The 21,377-nt window shown below is 40.3% G+C and overlaps 3 protein-coding genes across 3 annotated transcripts; 2 read left to right on the forward strand and 1 right to left on the reverse strand.

The window, feature by feature from the left end:
• Positions 1 to 3,766: 3,766 nt before the first annotated feature.
• On the forward strand, positions 3,767 to 10,017 carry LOC126390998 (GTPase IMAP family member 9-like). The gene is made up of 3 exons (XM_050045561.1): positions 3,767 to 3,902; positions 4,384 to 4,508; positions 8,754 to 10,017. Exons 2-3 carry the CDS (start codon positions 4,415 to 4,417, stop codon positions 9,563 to 9,565), a joined length of 906 nt encoding a protein of 301 aa, XP_049901518.1. The 5' UTR covers positions 3,767 to 3,902; positions 4,384 to 4,414; the 3' UTR covers positions 9,566 to 10,017.
• A 3,175-nt stretch (positions 10,018 to 13,192) lies between these two features.
• On the forward strand, positions 13,193 to 18,799 carry LOC126390994 (GTPase IMAP family member 4-like). Its single transcript, XM_050045557.1, has 3 exons — positions 13,193 to 13,520; positions 13,720 to 13,791; positions 16,160 to 18,799. The coding sequence occupies exons 1-3, from the start codon at positions 13,322 to 13,324 to the stop codon at positions 17,089 to 17,091; spliced, it is 1,203 nt and encodes a 400-aa protein (XP_049901514.1). The 5' UTR covers positions 13,193 to 13,321; the 3' UTR covers positions 17,092 to 18,799.
• Positions 18,800 to 19,229: 430 nt separating this feature from the next.
• LOC126391000 (GTPase IMAP family member 7-like) lies at positions 19,230 to 21,377 on the reverse strand. Its single transcript, XM_050045563.1, has 2 exons — positions 21,219 to 21,377; positions 19,230 to 21,106 (listed from the first exon to the last, which is right to left on the reverse strand). The coding sequence occupies exons 1-2, from the start codon at positions 21,238 to 21,240 to the stop codon at positions 20,265 to 20,267; spliced, it is 864 nt and encodes a 287-aa protein (XP_049901520.1). The 5' UTR covers positions 21,241 to 21,377; the 3' UTR covers positions 19,230 to 20,264.

Raw genomic sequence — 21,377 nt, forward strand, 5'->3', positions numbered from 1 at the left:
TGGGTGTGTCCTGAATGTTGTGCTACAAAAGGCTCTCTCACCCACAAACATATCAGAGAGCTGAGGAAACACCTGCAGGTTATACACATATATCACCTATATAATGTATTTATTTATTATTATTATTTCATGATTTCCACCCTAATTGTAATGTTTAATTGTGTTTTGATCGTTTGCTACCAATATTCCATTTGCATTTAAAGTTAAACTTTTCTATTTTTATTACAGTCACAGAGATGTCACAAAGACAAGTTTGGATCTCAGGCTGCACCCTGCTTGTGCTGGTCACACTATGCAGTCAAATCCTTGGTGCTCACAGCCAAAAGCAAAACAAAGGTACAGTACATATTATTCACACATGATGTACAGATGGAGACTTTGCGCCACCTGTGTTACATAACTTTTTGGATAGATGAGCCATGGAAGGGCACAATAGGTCAGACAGGGGAGCAGACTGAATGAGTGAGTGCCCCTGGTTCATTGATACATGTTGCCATGTTTCATAATGCCCACTGGAGGACCAACAAGTTATTTTCTGGAGCCAGTCAATTAAAGTTTAATTTGATCAAGTGAGATAATGACTATTCTAATCAGTGACCCCATTGTTCTTTCAATGGTTCTCAGAGAATGTAGTGGAGGACGACTGCAGAGGAAAACACTACACCAATAAGATGTGCCGTAGATACCAGGAGAAGTTTGAAGAGAAGGAGACAAGGAAGGAGGAGGTGGAAGAGGGGAAGGAAAAAGAAACTTTAACACAGAAGCTGTTCCAGTGGTGGCCTGACAAATCGAGTATCACGTCTTTTGTCCATAGCGCATCGGCATATATTTCTTCAAGGGCACAGTCATATCTTCCCTTTAAATATCCTGGAAGAAGTCAAAATTATTGTGATTGCGTTAAAGAAAGATGTAATACAAAATGGATCTCTGCAAGGACAGTCTTTGTTTCATGCAATTTCCCATCTCATTCTGTCCTCATTCCCTGTCCTCCCTCTGCTGTATTTCCATCCCTATACCGATGTGGTTAAAAGCAAGTGCTTGAAAAAAATGTAATTAAATGCCCTGCAGCAGATGCAGGTAAGCATGTTCAAAAAAGTAGACCTCTAATGATTTTTATTCTTCAAGATTTAGTTTCTGCGTAAAATTGATTGTGGTCTCATGATATAATTGAATAAAGTGCAATAAGTTCAGTTCAAGTGTCTTGGTATTCACTGTCTGTTTATTATTTAATACATCAGCTTGGACAGCTCTTTGTGTTTTTACAGATTAAACAGATGCAGCTGTAATTTTACAGTAGGAAATGTAATATACATTAAACTTCTAAACATACAAATTTGCTTTTCAATGCTGTTGTTTAAAAATCTCAACAATTTTTTTTAAAAAGATATAGGAGCCCTCTATGTCTTTTTATTCTATTAAGATAAAGGGGAAAATCTTCATATTAAAACATTTTTTTTTTTTAATAAAAAGGCATTTTCATTTTTGTGTCCATTGGAACTTAACAAATAATTTAAAACTGTCACCTGTAGTTTAGTATTATCAAGTTGCTGTACCAGGCATGGTCTAACATCAGTCAGAGGTCATATACTTCAGTGTAAGGGACAGTTTCCACAGCTGAAATTCCTTTCTTTATTTATAAGCATTAAAATCTTTCATCATTTATGATCTTATTAAGGAAATGCCATCAAATCTGTAATTACTAAAAAAGTTTGATTAAGACAGACAGAGGGTTGCTGTACTGATGATATGACAAACGCAACAGGTCAGTTAATACAAACCATGAATTTAATGCAGCGGCACAAGTCCTGCACCTGAGGGAGGACATGAGAACAGTTTGTTAGTAATGTGGGCATGCAGGTGAGACTTGTGACTAAATAGTTCAAATAAACACAAGAAAGTTTGTGCTCCAGAGAAAGGATCAGCACTCAGTGAATAACCTCCTAAGCCTTATGATAAGCTATTATGGCAAGGCTTAACTATACAGACCAGTGAGCAGTGATAACTAACATGTCTTTGGGGTCATCAGATGGGAACCTCCTTTCACCAGTGTTTTGTCTAGTTGGTCCCACGACACCTCCAGGAGGCTAGACAGTGATCTCTGGCATATAATCTGGCTATATAATACGCTGGCTAAACTGAAAAATCAGACAGCTGATTGTTATATGTTTTAGGATAGAGGCACATTCATGTGTTCTGAATGGGGATCCTTGAACCAGCAAACATTATTTCCTTATATTACCTTTAACAGAGTGAATGTAGAATGCTTTCATGTGACATTCATCTGAATCATCAGGGCTGCCCTTCAGCTGCGGTTTAGCTGAACCTGGTCTCGTTTTGACACTGCAATCAGGTCCAAGTGTGTTTCAACCTCAGCACCTGAACCCACTAAGCTAGTCAGATGTTGTACTTGGAAAAAATAATTAAAAAGCTATAATGATAGGTGAATGAATGAAATTGATTTTGATACTGTGAATAGTGTGATCAAAATAAAGAGAATGTGCTGTTTGCAATATTTAAAAAAAAAATGGTAGGATGAAATGAACTTTAATTAAGTTGTGACTTTGAGCCAGTCTACCGATACGTTTCTTTATAAAGTTCTTAGGTTTTGAAAACCACAGCTTAAATATTATTTTTTTCCTTATGATCTGAAACAGTCTGGAAATGGGAATAGTTGCCAGGCAGGAGTCCAGGAGACTCAATAAAAACATGGGGTTTCACCCAGATTGTCATGGTTTTGCAGGACATAAGAGTGCAGACTTTGGCAAGCTCCATGACCGTCTCAACCCGCACTCTGAGTGCACGTTCACACTTGTACGATAACCCGCCTGCAGCTCTGTAGGAATGCAGAGCAAAAAGGTTGAATTATTTTGATTTGATGAAAATACTATACACTCCTACATATGACTAGTTTTTTTGTGGTTGGACATAATTTAGTCAATCTTTACATCAATATATTTTAGCACTAGTTAGTTATACACATTTTCCAGTATGGTTAGTTTGAAAATATAGCACTCAGGTAAGTTATTTAAAGGTATGCAGGAAACCTAATCACAGCAGTAGCCGTGCCAGCAAGGACCAAAAATCAAGTCCATGTTCCACACTCAACTTCTTGACCGTTTTGTAGTGCACCATCCGGGTACTCATAGTGCACTGCATTTTTCCATACTTCTCAGTGAGTGAACACACTTATGCACTCAAAATATTTAGTGTAAGTACAGAAGTATGCGTTTTGAAAAGTCTGGCACACTGTTGTCCATAAAAACGGCTAATTGATGCTTTTGCACAGATCAAGCAAACAAAATATAACCTGTTAATAAGCGGGCTTTAAATGTGCTGGGAGCCAGGCTGCTGCCCCATCTCTAGACTTCATGCTAAGCTACTGCTGACCAAAAATAGTAACTCCAAAAATAATCATTTTTTCCCATAAATATCTGGATTAAAACCGACAACTTGTCACCTCTTGCATGACAAAATGTTTCCATTGCTTTATGTTGAATTTCACATAAAACGTTGAGCTGTTTGGGCAGAGTTCCTAGATGCAAATGGTAGGCCTACATTTCACAAATCTTTGAGATGAATGACTGACAAAGGAGCCCAGAAAAGCCCTGCTTTGACTTTCAATTATTTTATTAACTTGTGCTTCTTATTTTTGTAACCTTAAACAGTTCAGTTCCTCCTGCCACCAGTGGATGGCTCCCTCCTCTTCAACTGCAGTGGTGAAGCTTTCTATTTCCACGAAAATGAAACTAGATCCCATGATGTTCAAATGATGCCTGAATCTGATGCATAACCAGTTCAGCATTGTGTTATCTGAAAGTTGGGTGTGCTCTGATGGTTGTGCTATAAAAGAATGCCTCCTCCTGCAAACATATCAGACAGCTGAGGAAACACTTATTGTACAGGTACGTGAAAAATATCTGCTTTAATGTAAGAAGAGAGCTTTGTTTACATGGTTGGATTATACAGCCAGACAATTAAGGGAACCATTAATTCAATCATGTCTGTCTTAATTAAAATGTTAACCTGCCACATGCTTTGATAGATAGCTTTGTTGTTTGTTTAGCTGTCTTTTCTCATGTATAACCACCTCCAATGAACATTGTGTGATTGTATATATTTATTTCAGTCTAACTTCTAGTTTTATTGGAAACCTTGATGCATATACTTCCATATTATCATGCACTTAGTTACTTTAACCAGAATTAGCCTTGATTATGGGTGGGATGATGTGAGGGAGGGGAAAAGGGGAAAAAATAAGGGAGAGACACCATATCTGTAACTGTAGCTGTACGTCTATTCCTATGCTGGTCTCTAACGTAACAAACATTTGATTGATACCAGCTGTAATAGATTTTCTTTCATCTTTTTTTCTTCTTTTCTTAGGTTTCTGACAGAGATTACTCTGCTCTTAGAGATGTTGGAGGGAAAAGCTTGGATCCCAGGTTTCACCCTGCTTGTGCTGCTCACATTATGTGGTGAAACTGCTCGCTGCCAAAATCAACACAAAGGTATGTGATGTAACAGCAAACAAGGTCACTGTCACTGCAGATTTGTCATGAACTATTAAAACAGTGGCTAAAGCACATCAGCTGCCAAGCTAGCCTTGTACATGTGTGATTTAACCCTTGTATGATGTTCAGGTCTGCGGGACGAGAAAAATGAAAAGATTAATTATTTTTTCAAACTCAGACTCATTGGCCTTGGCTCTTTTTCTGTGAAGAACATATATCAGAACATATTTTCTATGACCACACACTATATATCCCCTCCCTATCATTTATATTACATACAGGATGTTTGGGTCCACTGGACCCGGGGCAAATAAAAGTGTGCAAATTGTAGGGCCAATGTACCTTTACTCTGTCCTCCTCCTGTCTGGGCCTGCTGTTAGTGTGTGTGTTTTGTGTTGCCCCTGCCTTTCCCACACAAGGCTGCAACATTGTTAAAAATTCAAGCACCAACACCTGTCTGCTCTCACAGTGCCGCACCTTTTACCCTCTGTCTTGTGGGAACCAATCTTTTCAATCCAATATTTTCTCATACTCTATCACAGCTGCAAATTGGGGGCAGGACACAATACATATAGCTTTGCCAGTGTGGTTCCTTATCACAACTTTTAATTAACCATAAATGCTGTTTATATTGCTTGTAATTGAGATGAAGTAAACATCCATTGAGTATTTTAACATAAAATTGTTTGATTGCGTTGAATTAAAACCCCAAAAATGCAGCGGGTCCACCAGACCCACAAACACTGGCTGAACAACAAAAATACAAACATCATACAAGGGTTAATGTATTTTCTTTCTTAAAGGGGGAATACATCCATTTTTAAATCCCATAGGTTTCATTTTATTCCTATGGTGTAAGACAGTCCAAATACATCTCTATATTATGCACAATGTCTGTGTGTGTGTGTGTGTGTGTTTGTGTGTGTGTGTGATTCCGCCGCATATCTCTTAAACCGTTCCCGGACTGACCTAATTTTTGGTACATACCTTCCTCAGGGCACGTGGGTGTGCCTTTTTTGACTTTTAAATTGTTGGAATGAGAAATGAGAAACACGCAAATAAAAGAAGCAAAACATCAAATCAGTGGACACTGCCTGTGGTGGCCACGCCCCCCGACAGTTGTAAACATTGCAACAAATAAGCTGAATGACTATGACAGTGTAAAGTAGATATGTGACACATATGTGGGACACACAGTGGGAGAGCACTGGTCACGCATCACGGTGTGTAAGTTTATAGAAGTAATGACCGTCATGTGGTAGAGACAGACCTAGCTTTTCTTCTACAGATCTTCACGCACAAAATATATAGTCATGACGGGCTCTGCACTAGTTAAACAAATGAACAACTCTCTGTCAAATCCAAATCTAGAGTGCAAAAACTCAAATGTGTCATGTCATCAAGTATAAAGTCTGGGACCGCTCCATAGACAATGAATGATAAAAGATGTTCTAGACGACACGGAGAACACACACAGGACAATGTTCTGAGTATATGGATACAATTCCTGTTTTACAACTGAGAATAAAGCTCATTTGGGTATAAAAAACAAAACAAACACTCTGTGGGACAAAGTCAGTCTCCCACAAATACTACAAAATTTGGTTTCGATCCGATATCAAATCACACAGGGCCAGAATTACTGATATTGATACCAATACCATCCTATTGGTAAAAGTGGCTTTTTTGATGTAGGGGGAAAGCAGTGTGTCATGACTGATGAGGTGAATAATCAGTCTGCTTAAGTAACATTAGGTGATGACCTGTTGACCTTTCGCTAAGCCCCATCTTTATCGTATTTTGGGAAAATGAAAGAGTGATTCCAGAGAGAAGCAGACAGAGGGGTCTACAGTCTGTGTTTGAAGGATATATCCAGGATGTCAAACTGACTCAGCAGCAACAACAGGTTAAAAAGACAAAGATAGTTAGACGCTAAAGCCGAACTATAGGCTACAGATCACAGTGTAAAAGTGAACCACCACATCATTGCTGATTGCCACAGAAGACAATGAATATAAAGGAAACTTTGCTGATATTGAACCAGCTGTGTGGCATCACAGTGTGTGCAGATGAACAGTGTTTGGCTTCGCCCCTGTGCTGCTGCCAGCACCCGGACCTGCACCGCTGGATGGGCAGGGATCTCTGGGGGAAGTCAAACAACGTTCATCTGCACACACTGCGATGACACACAGCTGGTTGAATATCAGCAAAGTTTTTCTGCTTCCCTTCACTGGTCCCTGTACAGCAGGGTCAGTCTTTCTTTCAGTACAAAGCATGTGTATACATTCAGTAGGCTATATCTTCAGTAGCTAGCTAGCTAACCCTACATTTTTCATGGTTTGATTTTGGCTTTTGAACAGGGAAGAAATGTACATCTTTTTCCAACCTCTCCAGGTAACGAGTATCATTAATACACGACGTGTCCCAGACACAACATTTAGCTCCAAATCCACAAAACCAGCCTGAAAATGAGGGAAATCTGAAACGATTGCATTAGAGTCAATGGAGCACAGCTGTGTTGTTGTCAGACCCTGGTCTGAGCGGGCCCGATGCTCCGTGATTGGCCAGTCTGCATCCAGGGCAGGACTTAATGAAGGGTCTATTACAGTTTGAAAATGTAACATTAACCAATACTGAAGATTTGACTTGACTAAAATTTGAATTTCACTAGGCTACTTTAAACCTGTTTATTCCTTGTCTGAGCCTCTCTGAACAGACTGTCAGTGAACTCTGTGTCAGGTCTGGATGCTGAGGCATTTCCTTCCTTCCTTCTTTTTGGTTGCAGCTCCAAGGTGTCAGGCTCAGACATACTATCCACACTGAATATCAGCGGACAGCTATGGTCAGGCAGATGTGCATGTGGTTCTTTCATAGTACAGTTGAGGGTCCCAGCTCCCAGCAGTAAACGGAACGGATGGGAGGTGGCCTTACCGTCCTCTTACTGCCAACATCTGGTGAAAGTGAAACTAAGAAGACGCTGCTGGAACTAAGTTGTATAAGTGCAGACAACACAAAAGCAGGGGAGAAGCAAAGAGTACACACACTGGATGTGTTCATGACAAGGGAGCTGTTTGCACAGACAGTTTTACTTGTGAAATACAAATATGTACGATTAAGAGGAGACAAACGATGCCTTTTTTGATATCGATCCTGTTGATGGACTTAGTATCGAGAGTATCCATATTTTACGATTGATCTGCCAACCCCTAACCAGACTTTCTACTGGATGACATCACAAGTTTGAGACTTACTTCTCTGGTTTCTGGCTTTGAGGGAGTAGCTCATGTTTACAAATACTGATTGAACTTGGAATTCTTAATTTAGTTGGGGTTTCTCTTTAATTTCTAACACTCTAAACTTAAAACCTTTAAGTAATGTGAGCTAGCTAACTTTGTAAGCCTTTACTTGCCAGCTAAAACGCCTTAGAGACTGTAACCATAATTTCTACAGTGACACTACAGCAGATAAGTATGTTTATGATTAACATGAGGCCAGGCTGATGCTCTGTGTGTTTAACACTAGTGTTTTAACAGTTAGCACAAAGCTAGCAAATATTTCGTGGCTCCTAATGACCATGAATGGGAATGTTTTATAGACTAAATAGAGTCACATCATGGATCCAACCACACATTTAATATTTTTAAAATCAAAGCAGTCATGTAGTGTAAATTTATCAAAAATTCTTGACAAATGATTGGATATGATTTAACAATTAAACACACATCTCATACACAGTGTTGGAAGGGTTACTTTTGAAATGTAGCCTCATTGGTTACAGATTACCTTGTTACCCTGTTAAAAATGTTTTAAGTAATGTAAATATTTTAATTACTTCATCAGAGGGATGTAACTTATACATTTGATTCCTCTTTGATTACAAAAGTTGTTTTAAACTGGGCAATAAAGCTGAAAAATCCTTAAACTTAAGTGAAGAAATATTGAACGCAGAGTTGCACCAATAACTTTGCTGACCTACTTTGTCTAAAAATGGAATGAATGTTATATTCTACTGTAAGCTTTTTACCAAAAGAAAATATTTGTAACCCCTTTGTAATTACCAACATTTTGATGAATAAATAATTTAATTACATATTTTTCTCCACAACTGTAACTGATTACAATTACATTTATTTTGTAATTTAATTACCGTTACATCTCCAACACTGCTCAGACATACACAACACACCTCCTGAAATCAACTATTTTAATTACTGAAACTAATGTTTTATGAACTGTTGACAGGTTCGACACATCTGACAGACCTGAGACTCATTCTGGTTGGAAAAACGGGATCAGGAAAGAGTGCTTCTGGAAACACCATCTTGGGGAGAGAAGATGCCTTTAAAGAGGACGTCTCACCTGAGTCTGTGACTCAAAACTGTCACAGAGAAGAGCTAAGCGATCGTGACAGGGACATCGTTGTCATCGACAGCCCAGGACTGTTTGACACAAACAAAACACAAAAAGAAGTCAAACTGAAAATTGAGGAGTGTGTTAAGCAGTCAGTTCCTGGACCCCACGCTTTTCTGTTAGTGATCAGTCTGAAGTCAAGATTCACTGATGAGGAGAAGGCAGCTGTGAAGTGGATCCAGGATAATTATGGCAAAGATTCTTCCATGTATACCATAGTCCTGTTTACACATGCGGACTTGCTAGAGGGTAAATCTGTGGATGACTATTTGGCAGAGAGCAAACATCTACAAAGACTGATAAACGAGTGTGGAGGACGATACCATTCACTCATCAATGACCGGAGAGAAAGCAGAAGCCAGGTCAGAGAACTTCTAGATAAGATAGAGAGAATGGTGAAGTCCAATGGAGGAAAACACTACACCAATGAGATGTACCAGGAAGCTCAGAGGAAACTTGAGGAGGAGAGGAGAAAGATGGAGGAGGAGGAGAGAGAGCGAAGAAAGAGGGAAGAGGGGCAAAATTATGCTTGGTTTAAAAAGATAGCTGCCGCCGCTGGAATTATTGGAACAGCAGTATTTTACCCCACACATGCTGCTGCCTTGGCAGTAGGTCAACTACTTGGATTTGGACTTGCACAATAGATATGTATGTGTAGTTGCTGGACTGGTGACAAAAAGTGTGGGATTGTGTGGGATAAAAACATTTTTCAGTAAAGTCTGAAATTAAGTTAATTTCTCCTGGCATTCATTGCTGATTTCATTTCATTTTTATTCCTCTTGCAATAGCCATGGCCAGAGGCATTATGTTTTTGGGTTGTCCATCCATCTGTCCATCTTTCTCCCATCTGACCCATACTTTGGCATTTGATATCTCAAGAACACCGTGTGTGAATTTCTTTAAATTTGGCACAAAGGTTCACTTGGTGAGTGATGATTGACAGGGAATACTTTTGTGTAAGTCTATCTATTGTGTTATTGTTTTTTAGGAAAATCCTGCATGGTATGCCTTTAATATTACTGTGGAGATTGGGAACTTCTTACATACTTATGTTTCTGTGGGATAAAAAAAAATTCTCAATAAAGTCTTAAGTTCAGTTCATGTCTCCAGGCATTTAATGCTAATTTCAAACATTTACTTTTTGTTTTTTTTTGTTTATGCCATAGTGTAGCCCTCCCACTCAACTCTAATTTGTTATTGCATTGTCATTGCATACCTCTTTACACCTGATAACACCCTATGCATGGGAGGTGAATTGGTGGGAGTCTACTAAAATATCAAGTTTGGGATGCATTTACTTTAAACTAGAACATATGACTCTGACTAGGTTGCAGAGAGGCCTGATAGCTTATTTTTATAGCTATACTGTAACGTGAGCTCACAAACTCCCATGCATACCATTAACACACATAGCCCTTACATTAACCACATGACACACACTTATCAGCCATGGAATAACATTAAACCACAAATACATAATGCGACAACATAATATTTATTAACACACAACAAAACAAATGGCCATCCTTTAACTTTCCTGTGACTCTTAAAACTAGTAAAATAAAATAATACCCAGGGTTTTGTAAACTCAGCCATGGTACCATGTCGTTAGCACGCATGTCGGAGCTGATTTAAATCCTCAAGAGAAATATCTTCTCAGTACTCACTGATCCTTGAGAACTCAGACACTGTTAACAGTAGTTTTCTTCCCCTGTCAATCAGTAAGGTGTGAGATGAGTCAGAGAAACGATCCTGGAGGCAGGTCATTTTTCGAACAGCAGGTTCCTGGCAGCAGCGTGAAGTCCTGAGCACCCTCAGCAACAGCAGCACGTGGCAGTAGACCGCAGGCATGCATGTAGCATTTAGGTACTGAGGCAAGGAGGCACACTATCCAGAAATTCACAACAATAATAAATGTCCAATCTTTGATCATAATTGTCCAAATAATAAACAATCCACATGTAATACTCACTCCGAAACTTGGCGCAAAATATGTCAACCATACACACTCATGCTGTGTCTAAAATCGCGTACTTCTGTACTTACACTTGATATTTTGAGTGCATAAGTGCATTTACACTGAGAAGTATGGAAAAATGCAGTGCACTAAAATGGTCAAGAAGTTGAGTGTGGAACGTGGACACTTCTTGCCCTCAATGATCGCCATCTTGGCTACGTAGCGGAAGGGGAGGGACCACGTTTCAAACTGGAAATGGCGGCCGAGGACTGTGCGACAGTGAACGTAGCTGCATTGTACAAATACATGTGTTTTTTGCACTAAGCACCACTATACTGTTGTCGGGTATAAGTCAGCAGCATGTTTATTGGGTAGGGTGACCATATTTTGATTTCCAAAAAAGAGGACACTTGGCCCGGCCACGACATAGTCTACTTAAATGATACTTGCAGCTTACTCAAAGATGCCTTATAATTTTAATATATTTAAAATTTATATGTATGGATAGAAAATTCAGTTATATTACAAAATAATATCTCTCAAAGACAGAAATTCAGATAGGCCCCTATAGGGGACACACACTAGAGTGTGGCGATCCAAGCCCGACGGTACCCGACGGGTCGGGCCGGGTTTGGTCAAAAATGTAGCTATAAATTGTATTCGGGCTCGGGTCGGATTCGGTCAGCTTTCACTGAAAATGTAGTGTAAAAACAAATTAAATCCTATTGTCTGTCCTGTTTATTGCTTGGGCACTGTTATTTACGTGACAACACCTGAACATAACATACACAGACACACATTGGCTGTTTATTTCTACCTCTCTCCTCCCTGGAAGTCTCCAGCCTCCCGCCTCCGCCTTGATTAAACGCTGAAAATAAAATAAAAGAGGGAGACAGGTTTTTCCTATTTTATCTTATTTTGTTTTATGTCTCCCTCTCCTCTGCTGGAACCATCGGACCTCCCGCTCCCATCTCAAACATGGAGGTCTCCCTCTCGCGGAGCACCCAGGCGCACACCCGGCCTGTTAAATAGCCTGTAACAACTGTGTGACACAAACTCAGTGCTTTGGTCATTAAATAATGTCGGGCTCGGTTCAGGTTCGGACAGAAATATGCGGCCGTGCCACACTCTAACACACACACACACACACACACACACACACACACACACACGGAAAACCGGACATTATCATCAGTTTATAAAAACCCCCGATGCCCCGGGAAAAGTGGACATGTCCGGGCAAAAGAGAATAATGTCCGGTTTTCCATGTGTGTGTGTGTGTGTGTGTGTGTGTGTTAGAGTGCGGCACGGCCGCATATTTCTGTCCGAGCCCGAACCGAGCCCGACATTATTTAATGACCAAAGCACTGAGTTTGTGTCACACAGTTGTTATGGTTACAGGCTATTTAACAGGCCGGGCGTGCGCCGTGGGTGCTCCGCGAGAGGGAGACCTCCGTGTTTGAGATGGGAGCGGGAGGTCTGACGGTTCCAGCGAGAGGAGAGGGAGACATAAAACAAAATAAGATAAAATAGGAAAAACCCGTCTCCCTCTTTTATTTTATTTTCAGCGTTTAACCAAAGCGGAGGCGGGCGGCTGGAGACTTCCAGCGAGGAGAGAGTTAGAAACGAACAGCCAATGTGTGTCTGTGTGTGTTATGTTCAGGTGTTGTCACGTAAATAACAGTGCCCAAGCAATAAACAGGACAGACAATAGGATTTTATTTATTTTTACACTACATTTTCAGTGAAAGCTGACCGAATCCGACCCGAGCCCGAATACAATTTATAGCTACATTTTTGACCAAACCCGGCCCGACCCGTCGGGTACCGTCGGGCTTGGATCGCCACACTCTAGTGTGTGTATGTGTCCCCTATTGGGGCCTATCTGAATTTCTGTCTTTGAGAGATATTATTTTGTAATATAACTGAATTTTCTATCCATACATATAAATTTTAAATATATTAAAATGATAAGGCATCTTTGAGTAAGCTGCAAGTATCATTTAAGTAGACTATGTTGTGGCCTGCCAAGTGTCCTCTTTTTTGGAAATCAAAATATGGTCACCCTAATTTAGCAGTCTGATTTGGTACCGCCAACGATAACGTGAATGCTAATGCTAGTTTGCGCTGTGACTTTAAACCAAGCATTTACCACATTTGTATAAGTAATGGCAAATAGATGTACCTGTTTTAAAGGGTTCTGATAAAAATATATATTTAAGATATTTGATGGAAAATTTCAGCAATGGAAGTATGTGGTGTTGTTCTCGTTTCCTGCCTTTTTATACAACCAGGCCTCGTTATATGGTAACAATAAGATAATCTAATATGTATCAGTTAAAGAGCCCGAGTTCTCGTGTTGCTCGTGTTATAAAAGTACCAGCAATGGCTAAACACAAACCTGTGCAGCACATTCACAGAGCTGCGGACAGCCTCTTTAGGGATGCAGGTTTTCAGATGTAAACCAAAGACAATACAAGGAAATAGGAAGCCCCCTGTGCATAGGCAAGGCTTCCAGAAGTTTCCCAGAAAATCAATGTCTACAGTCAAGCCACAGAGCTTCTCTACGTTCACAACTCAGTCCTGGAACGTATTTGGTCACCTGGGAACTGGAAAAAGTGAATCCGAAGTAATGGCTGAAGGTAAGACGATTTATCTGACCTGTGATAAAAATCAAAACAGCATTGATGTTCTGATTACTGTGATGTAACACCTGCTGTGATACTGTGACACTGGAAAGAGGACAAGAGGGGAAATGTAAAAAAATAGACCTTGATAATGATGTCAGTGACTGATAGTCTATTTTTATTTGTGTCTCAATGGTATAATTTCACATCGCAGCAATACCACTCCGAGAAAAGAAGCAGAGAACTCTCCCTCGGTCTGATGGGTGTGGTCTGAATAACTTTGACGGTATGCTCACTCATTGTCTCTGTAATGAAATCTCTCAGTATAATTATGACATACTATATCTGTACCAACCTCTAACAAGGAACACTTTCTTAAGGCTTAAACTAATACATGTGTTATTGCTGCTTTTAAATCAGTAACACAATTGGGGTTGCCGGGTTGTGAAAAATTCCTTTGTCTGGTGTTTTTTCTTTTCTAGTATTACGTCCTCTGTCTTTGTAGCTTCTCTTTTCTGATGGCGTATCAGAAAAATACACACAAAACCTTAGTTAATGACATTCTAACACAACTGCAGACTTAATTGTTTAGTAATAACTTTTTGACTTATGAGTTCTTGCACCTTAAAACAAGTATCAATGTCACTAAGACATTAATAAAAGGATTCCTCCACTACAATAACACATACAAGTCTGCAATTGTGAATGTAATAAATGATTTATAAACAGATTTTGGTTCCAGTTGAATTCTCTAATCCTCAGGGATTAAAGCTGCCCTAAGTAATAGCCGCATTTAGTGTTTTTCAAAACAGTCTGCGTGTATCCCTGAGGTCTAGGAGACATGCTGAACGTGTTTCCTTACTCATAAATCACTCACAACACTAATTTTAACAATATTTTTAATTGTGAAATGTTTATGTTTTGTAAGAACTGGATACCTTACAGCACAACTCATTCTCACCTGCAATTTGTCAAATACAGATACTAGGTCATTGGCCCTACACGTCAAACTATGACACTATTGGTAGTTATAATAATTATTATAATAATAATTAGAATTTATTTATTTGTTATTATTATTATTATTATCATTATAGTAAAGATAATACACTTTGGTAATAATAACACACTTTATTTATATAGCAAATTTCAAAACACAGTTACAAAGTGCTGTGCAATAAAAATATTTCAAACACAAGGAGAATTAAACAAATAACATGTCATAAAATGTCACCAGTAAAAGATAACATAGGGAAGGCCTAAAACAAAATCAAGATAATAAATGGGAAATAAAATCACTAAGACAGACAAACGGACAGCTCAGACAAACTCAGGATATGCTTTTCGATAGAAGTACGTTATAAGGAGAGACTTATTTGAAGCCAGTGACTCAGACAACCTTATCTCCTCAGGCAGGTCATTCCAGAGCCTCGGGGCCCTGATTGCAAAAGCTCTGTCCCCTTTAGTCTTCAGCCTTGACTCTGGAACAAGCAGAAGACCTCTGCCCGAGGACCTCAAACTACGCATAGGTTCATAAAGGACTAACAGGTCTGACACGTAATCTGGAGCCAGGCCATGAGGAGCCTTAAAAGTAATCAATAAGATTTTAAAGTCAGTCCGAAAACAAACAGGGAGTCAATGTAAAGCGGCTAAAACTGGTGTGATGTGGTCGTATCACATGTGGTTCCCCTCCAGGGTCAGTTTTGGATGCTCAGGGGCTCTGTGTCAGTTTACGATTGTTACATGCAATTTTCCAAATAAACTCAGAATTTTTAGGCTTTAGGTTGACTTCCTTCGGTGTAGGCAACAAAAGCATGTGGTTAGGTTTAGAAAAAAACATTATGGTCTGGCATAAATAAGTGTGTTTGTTTGTCATATAATGTAACTTCAAGTGTCATGACATACGTAACATGAAGTATGTCATTAGTGTAGTGACATTACCTTGTCATTAAAATAAGTCAATTGACTTTTGGTTTCACACAGGACATGAACAGTGGTTTCCTGGGTGAAAGTCCTGAGTTTCTTGCTCTTTATACTACAGCAGATGCTTGGAGTATTAAAAAGATTACCATCGTCCAGTGCATCTCAAACCTCTGCTAAAAGGTGCCTCAGTGCATTGACGCCGAGTGCCACTGACCGAGCGTTGGTTTTTGACGATAAGAAAGTTAGACTTTGTTGTACTGTAAGACAACACCCTGCTATTTGAAGTAAAATCACTGAGCCAAGTACATGTGCTTTAGTGTTTTTGCTTCTGGCCCTGCCCGCGTTGCCCCACTTGCCCTGTAAACCTTTAATAGGCTCAAAATTTTTATTTTATCTCCATGATTTTAAAATCACAACAGAGTAATGATCAATCTTATTCACTGTTTAAGGTGTCCTGTAAACGTTTTAACAGACATCTCTTTTGCAATGCTTTTTTGGCTACTGGAGAACAAAAACATTGCTCCATAGCACGACTAGTGGTCAAGAAATCAAGTTAGAGCGAGACTGACACCATTCAAAGAGGTCTTTCACAACCTACGCAACCCAAGTGGTGCTAATAAGGCAGAACACTCACTGCAGACTAATGTGCCACAAAAAAAATAAATAAAGGAAAAAAGGAATGAATTCCCTTTGCCTTGTGCTCAACTTTAATTTGGCTTCTGCTGTTACAGCTGTGGATTTGTCCGGAGGGCTGAGGATCATCCTGGTGGGCAAGACTGGATCGGGCAAGAGTGCGTCAGGAAACACCATCCTTGGGAGAGCTGCCTTTAAAGAGGACCCGAGCCCCGTGTCTGTGACCAAACACTGTGAGACACAGAGCGGGGAAGTGGATGGGACTATAGTCCAGGTGATTGACACTCCAGGTCTGTTTGATACAGGCATCACAGAGGAAGAATTAAAAACCAGGATAGAGGAGTGTGTCAAGATGTCTGTGCCCGGCCCTCACGCCTTCCTACTGGTGATCAGGCTCGGAGTCAGGTTCACCGAAGAGGAGAGAAATGCTGTGAAGTGGATCCAGGATAACTTTGGAGACGATGCCTCCATGTACACTATCATGCTGTTTACATGCAAAGATCAGGCCAAAGCTGACAATGCTCTGAAGGAGTGCAAGGAGCTGCGGAGACTCTCTATTACATTTGGTCGCAGGTACCATTCCTTCAACAACAACGACGCAGACGACCAAGTACAGGTCAAAGAGCTGATCACCATGATAAAGGAAATGGTACAGGACAACGGGGGGAAACACTACACCAATGAGATGTATGAGAAAGCCCAGAGCAAGCTGAGAGAGGAGGAGGATCGGAAAAAACAAGAGGAGGAAGAGAAGAAAGAAGAGGAGAGGAAAATATGGGATGCAGAGAGGGAGAAGCAAGAGAAGGAGAGAGAAAAGGAGAAAAGGGTTAAAAGAAAGAATATACGAGTTGCCTCGGCTATTGCTATTGTGTTGGTGTTAGCAGGGGTGGTTATAGCAGTGGGAGCCAACACCCCAGTGGCTTTGGCACTAGGAGCTCCTGCGCTTGTCCTGGGGGTGTTATGTGGTGTAGCTGCCTTTTGCATATGGAAGGGCATTAGATGCAAAGGCAAAGCAAATGTTCCAGTATAACTAGGTGGAGGCTAGTGACAAGGATGTGTTGATCCATCTGCAGTATGTGACACTGAATATATAGTCATAGTACTACACACATTACTATTTACTGTTTAGAACTACTCAGTGAATGATGTTGTTTTGGCCTTTTCTGCATTCTGTCTCCAAACTTTTTAAGTTTTGACACAACACTGCAATAACAGCTGTGAATTTAATGCTGACAGTAAACAAACGGTATGAAATGCAATACTTTTCTACTTGGAGAGATACAGTTTGAATCCCCATAAAAAACAAAACCATTGCCAGAAAGAAAAGTTGGCACTGTACATTTTCTGCAAACAACAGGTGTGTTACATTTGCACGTTTTCATGAAGCGGATACGTTGAAACTTAACATAATGCGTGGTAAGGTATAGGCACAAAAAGCACTTGGTTAGTGTTAGGAAAATATCATGTTTGGGTTTAAGATAACCACTTTGGATGGCACAAATAAGGCCAGAGAGGGAGCAATGTCTCGGTAAAAAACAACTGCTTTTTGTGGCACTGTCCTGGCAGGAGAAGAAAAATGGCCGCTTTATGTATCACCATTCCAGCAGGAAAAGCAGTGATGTCTCGATAAAAAAAACAACCACTTTTCATGCCTAAGAAGCTGCTGGGAACACAGTAATGAAATCACAACCTTTTTTTGTTGTTGTTTGTTTGTTGGTCTCTAGCAGTGGTCTGCAGCTTGGCAGGCGTCTCGCCCAGGCATCACGCAACCCACCATCCCCTCCACCCCCAAATGATAAATTCAACAATGTGACGTCATTTTAGAAATGGTAATATGATATGAATGAAGTGTGCAAATGTAACATATTCATGGTTTGCAGACACATACAATGCCAACATTTTCTTCTGGTGACTGGGCTGTAAATAATGTTTGAATGTATTGACATATTGTGCTTCTTGTTTACACAATTTATACTCTCATAACTTATGCAATAACTGCTCAGATAAAATGTTCATGCAGGTTCATCACTGTGACGTGCAGTTTCCCTCGCTTTATTCTTAGCAACATTATGAGCTCACTTCCCTAAAGGAAATGAAAGACAATGGTAAACGTCCGGCTGCTGATCACATTTCACTAAGGAAGCATTCTTAACAGAGCAACCCCCTCACTATACTGCCGCCACATCCCTGCCGGAGCATTTCATCTACGGCAAAATGACCAAGAAAGGCCTAAAAATTGTGAACTGTGGGCCAGTCTGTGTCAGCCACATGTTGACTGGAGCAAGGGCACTGTAGCTTTTAAATGTAGCGATGAAGCTGAATCCTGTTTCCTCACAAACTGTTTGTACAATGAAAAAGCGATCACAGAGTTCCATTAGCTGCAGTAAAGTAGTCCAAACACTGATCCACTGATACTTCTGGGAGTATGAAATGGTTGTAAAGTGACATGTGGGTGTAGTTATCTCTGTTTCAGACATTTTGCAGGTCTGTCACATTAAGGCTTTATACACAAATGGAAAGAACAAATAAATTAATAAAAATGAATTCTTCTGAAGATTTACAGTTTCCACATAATTTCAAACTTTCCATTTTTGCTAGCCTCTTAACGCAGTGTATTTTCATTACATATGGAAAAGTAATTCTGATTTTTATCTTCTATATCTATTTCTTTGTCCAGTAGAAGAAAGCTTTGCGTGGTGTTTTTAATGACTCACTATCTGAATAAAATATTCAACACTGGCATTTCCTCTTCATATTAAAAAAATGTAACATTTAAATTATGTGACAGGCCATATTTCCCATTTGATGGCTTGATATTTATGTTTTATATTGGTTAGCACTGTCGCCTTACAGCAAGAGGGTTCCTGGTTTGCATGTTCTCCCCGTGTCAGCGTGGGTTTACTCCAGGTACTCCGGCTTCCTCCAACAGTCCACAGATATGCAGGTTAATTGGTGACCCTCCGTAGGTGTGAATGTGAGCATGAATGGTTGTCTGTCTCTATGTGTCAGCCCTGTGATAGTCTGGTGACCTGTCCAGGGTGTACCCTGCCTCTCGCCCAATGTCAGATGGGATAGGCTCCAGCAACAAATGCATCTCAAGGATTAATGCTGATCTTTGTTGTCATAATGCATCTCAAGGATTAATGCTGATCTTTGTTGTCATTCTACTGTTTTTTTGTTAGATTATTTTTTGTTTTGCCTTTAATTGATAGGACAGTTGAGTGTGAAGGGGGGGGAGAGAGAGGGAGTGCCACGCAGCAGGCTGGAGCGAACCTGGGCAACTGCAGCAAGGATGAAACTTTTGCACATGGGGCGCTCTATCCACTAAGCCGCCGACGCCCCATCATTGTACAAATTAGTAAGTGAACAAAATGCAAAGGCTAGATATATGAACTATTACAATTGCTCAAAAAAAAGTAAAGTCCTTTGTGAGTTCAGACAAAAAGCTGGGCTGGAGCCTATCCCAGCTGACATTGGACAAGTTGCCAGACTATCACAGGGCTAACACAGAAACAGACAACCATTCACACTCACATTCACACCTACGGACAATTTAGAGTCACCAATTAACCTGCATGTCTTTGGACTGTGGGAGGAAGCTGGAGTAGAAAACCCATGTTGACACAGGGAGATCATACAAGCTCTAACTTGGAATTTCATGTGATAAAAATTTTGGCACAACAACACAAGACTCTTTTTGAAGTTGTTGTCACATTGTTTCATTTTATTCTTAAAAATCAAACAGAACAATTACACAATTGTTTTGTTCTCCACACAAAACGATATTCAGGACCAGAGTGTGCAGCATCAGCATTTTAAAGATTTCTCACAAAAGGTTAATTTTGGCAAGCTGTGATTAATATATATGAATGTACATGAATGACATAAAGAAATACAATAAAGTTTTCACAAAAAACATTCAGTTCTGAATTTACACTCATGTATGAAAGCTTGTTACATTATTATTCATTATATTATATAGAGTGTGGACTGGTAGCTGGAAACTGCAAGGTGCTTCTGAGCAAGGCACCAAACCACCCGTCCATATATGGACAGGCCCCTTGCTTTGACATCTCTCCATTTAATGCATGTATAGGTTCTATGTGCATACACAGGCCCATGTGTGAAGAAAAAAAATTCCCTTGGGGATTGATAGTACTTCCTCATCACAAGCTTGCCTAAAGGATCGTGGATTGACATGACTCAGCTGTCTGTTGTCGGTTTCATCCATCGACTGATGGCTTTAGAAATTCCTGCACCTGCGACCATTAAAACTGGTCTTATGGATGTAGCTGCAGCAGCAGCAGCACCAGCTACAGGGGCATTAACTACAGCTGTGACTACTGCTGCCACAAACAACTGATTACCCACAGTGTTCATATAGCCTCCAAACCTGCTCCACAGTTCCTTTGAATTCTTCTTTCTCTGGGCCTCTTCGTACATGCTTCTGGTGTAATAGTTACCATTTAACTGCACTATCTCGTCTATCAGTTCAAACAGATCAGCCACCTGAGTGCGATTTTCCATGCATGTGTTGTCAAATACATGGTACCCAGCTGTACAGTCATCGATGAACTCCCTGAGTTCAGAACTTTGGTCTACATAATCCTGGATGGATTTCCCCTTGAGCTCATCTCCCCTAGTGAAAAGCACCAGCGTATATTTGGAGGCTTCCTCACCGAAGTTGTTCTTGATCCACTTTATTGCATTCTTCTCCTCTTCTGTGAACTGTACATCCAGTCTGATCACCAGCAGGAATATATGGGGTCCTGGGTCAGACAGCACGATACATGTCTCTATTTCACCTTTCAGCAGGCCATCCTTTATCGATGTGTCAAACACACCGGGGGTGTCGACCGCACTGACAGTTCTGTTATCAAAGTGGCCAGTTTCTTTCTCACATGTCTCTGTCACAGAAGACGGAGAAATCTCTGAGGTGAAAGCTTGTCGTCCCAGGATGGTGTTCCCTGTTGCGCTCTTTCCTGATCCAGTCTTCCCCAGCAGGACAATCCTCAGGTTGTTGACAACTGGAGAGCTGTGTGAGTCTGTGGACAAAAACACAAAGAGACAGTTCATTTGAACTCATGAGTTTTTGGCCAGCTCACATCACTAGCGTGAAAGTCCTGCATATATGCACACACAAGTAAAGACACTCACCTTCAGTTGAACTTAAACCCATGTTGTTGCAGAAAAAGAAATATCAGGAAACACTTGTCAAACCTGTCTTTGAACCACAAAATCTGTCTGTGTTTCTCAACACTTTCTTCCAGATCACAGTACATCCGTCCATCTGTGTGCTAGTTACTACCCCCGCCC

The sequence above is a fragment of the Epinephelus moara genome, chromosome 5 (assembly GCF_006386435.1).
Source record: "Epinephelus moara isolate mb chromosome 5, YSFRI_EMoa_1.0, whole genome shotgun sequence".
Lineage (NCBI taxonomy): Eukaryota > Metazoa > Chordata > Actinopteri > Perciformes > Serranidae > Epinephelus > Epinephelus moara.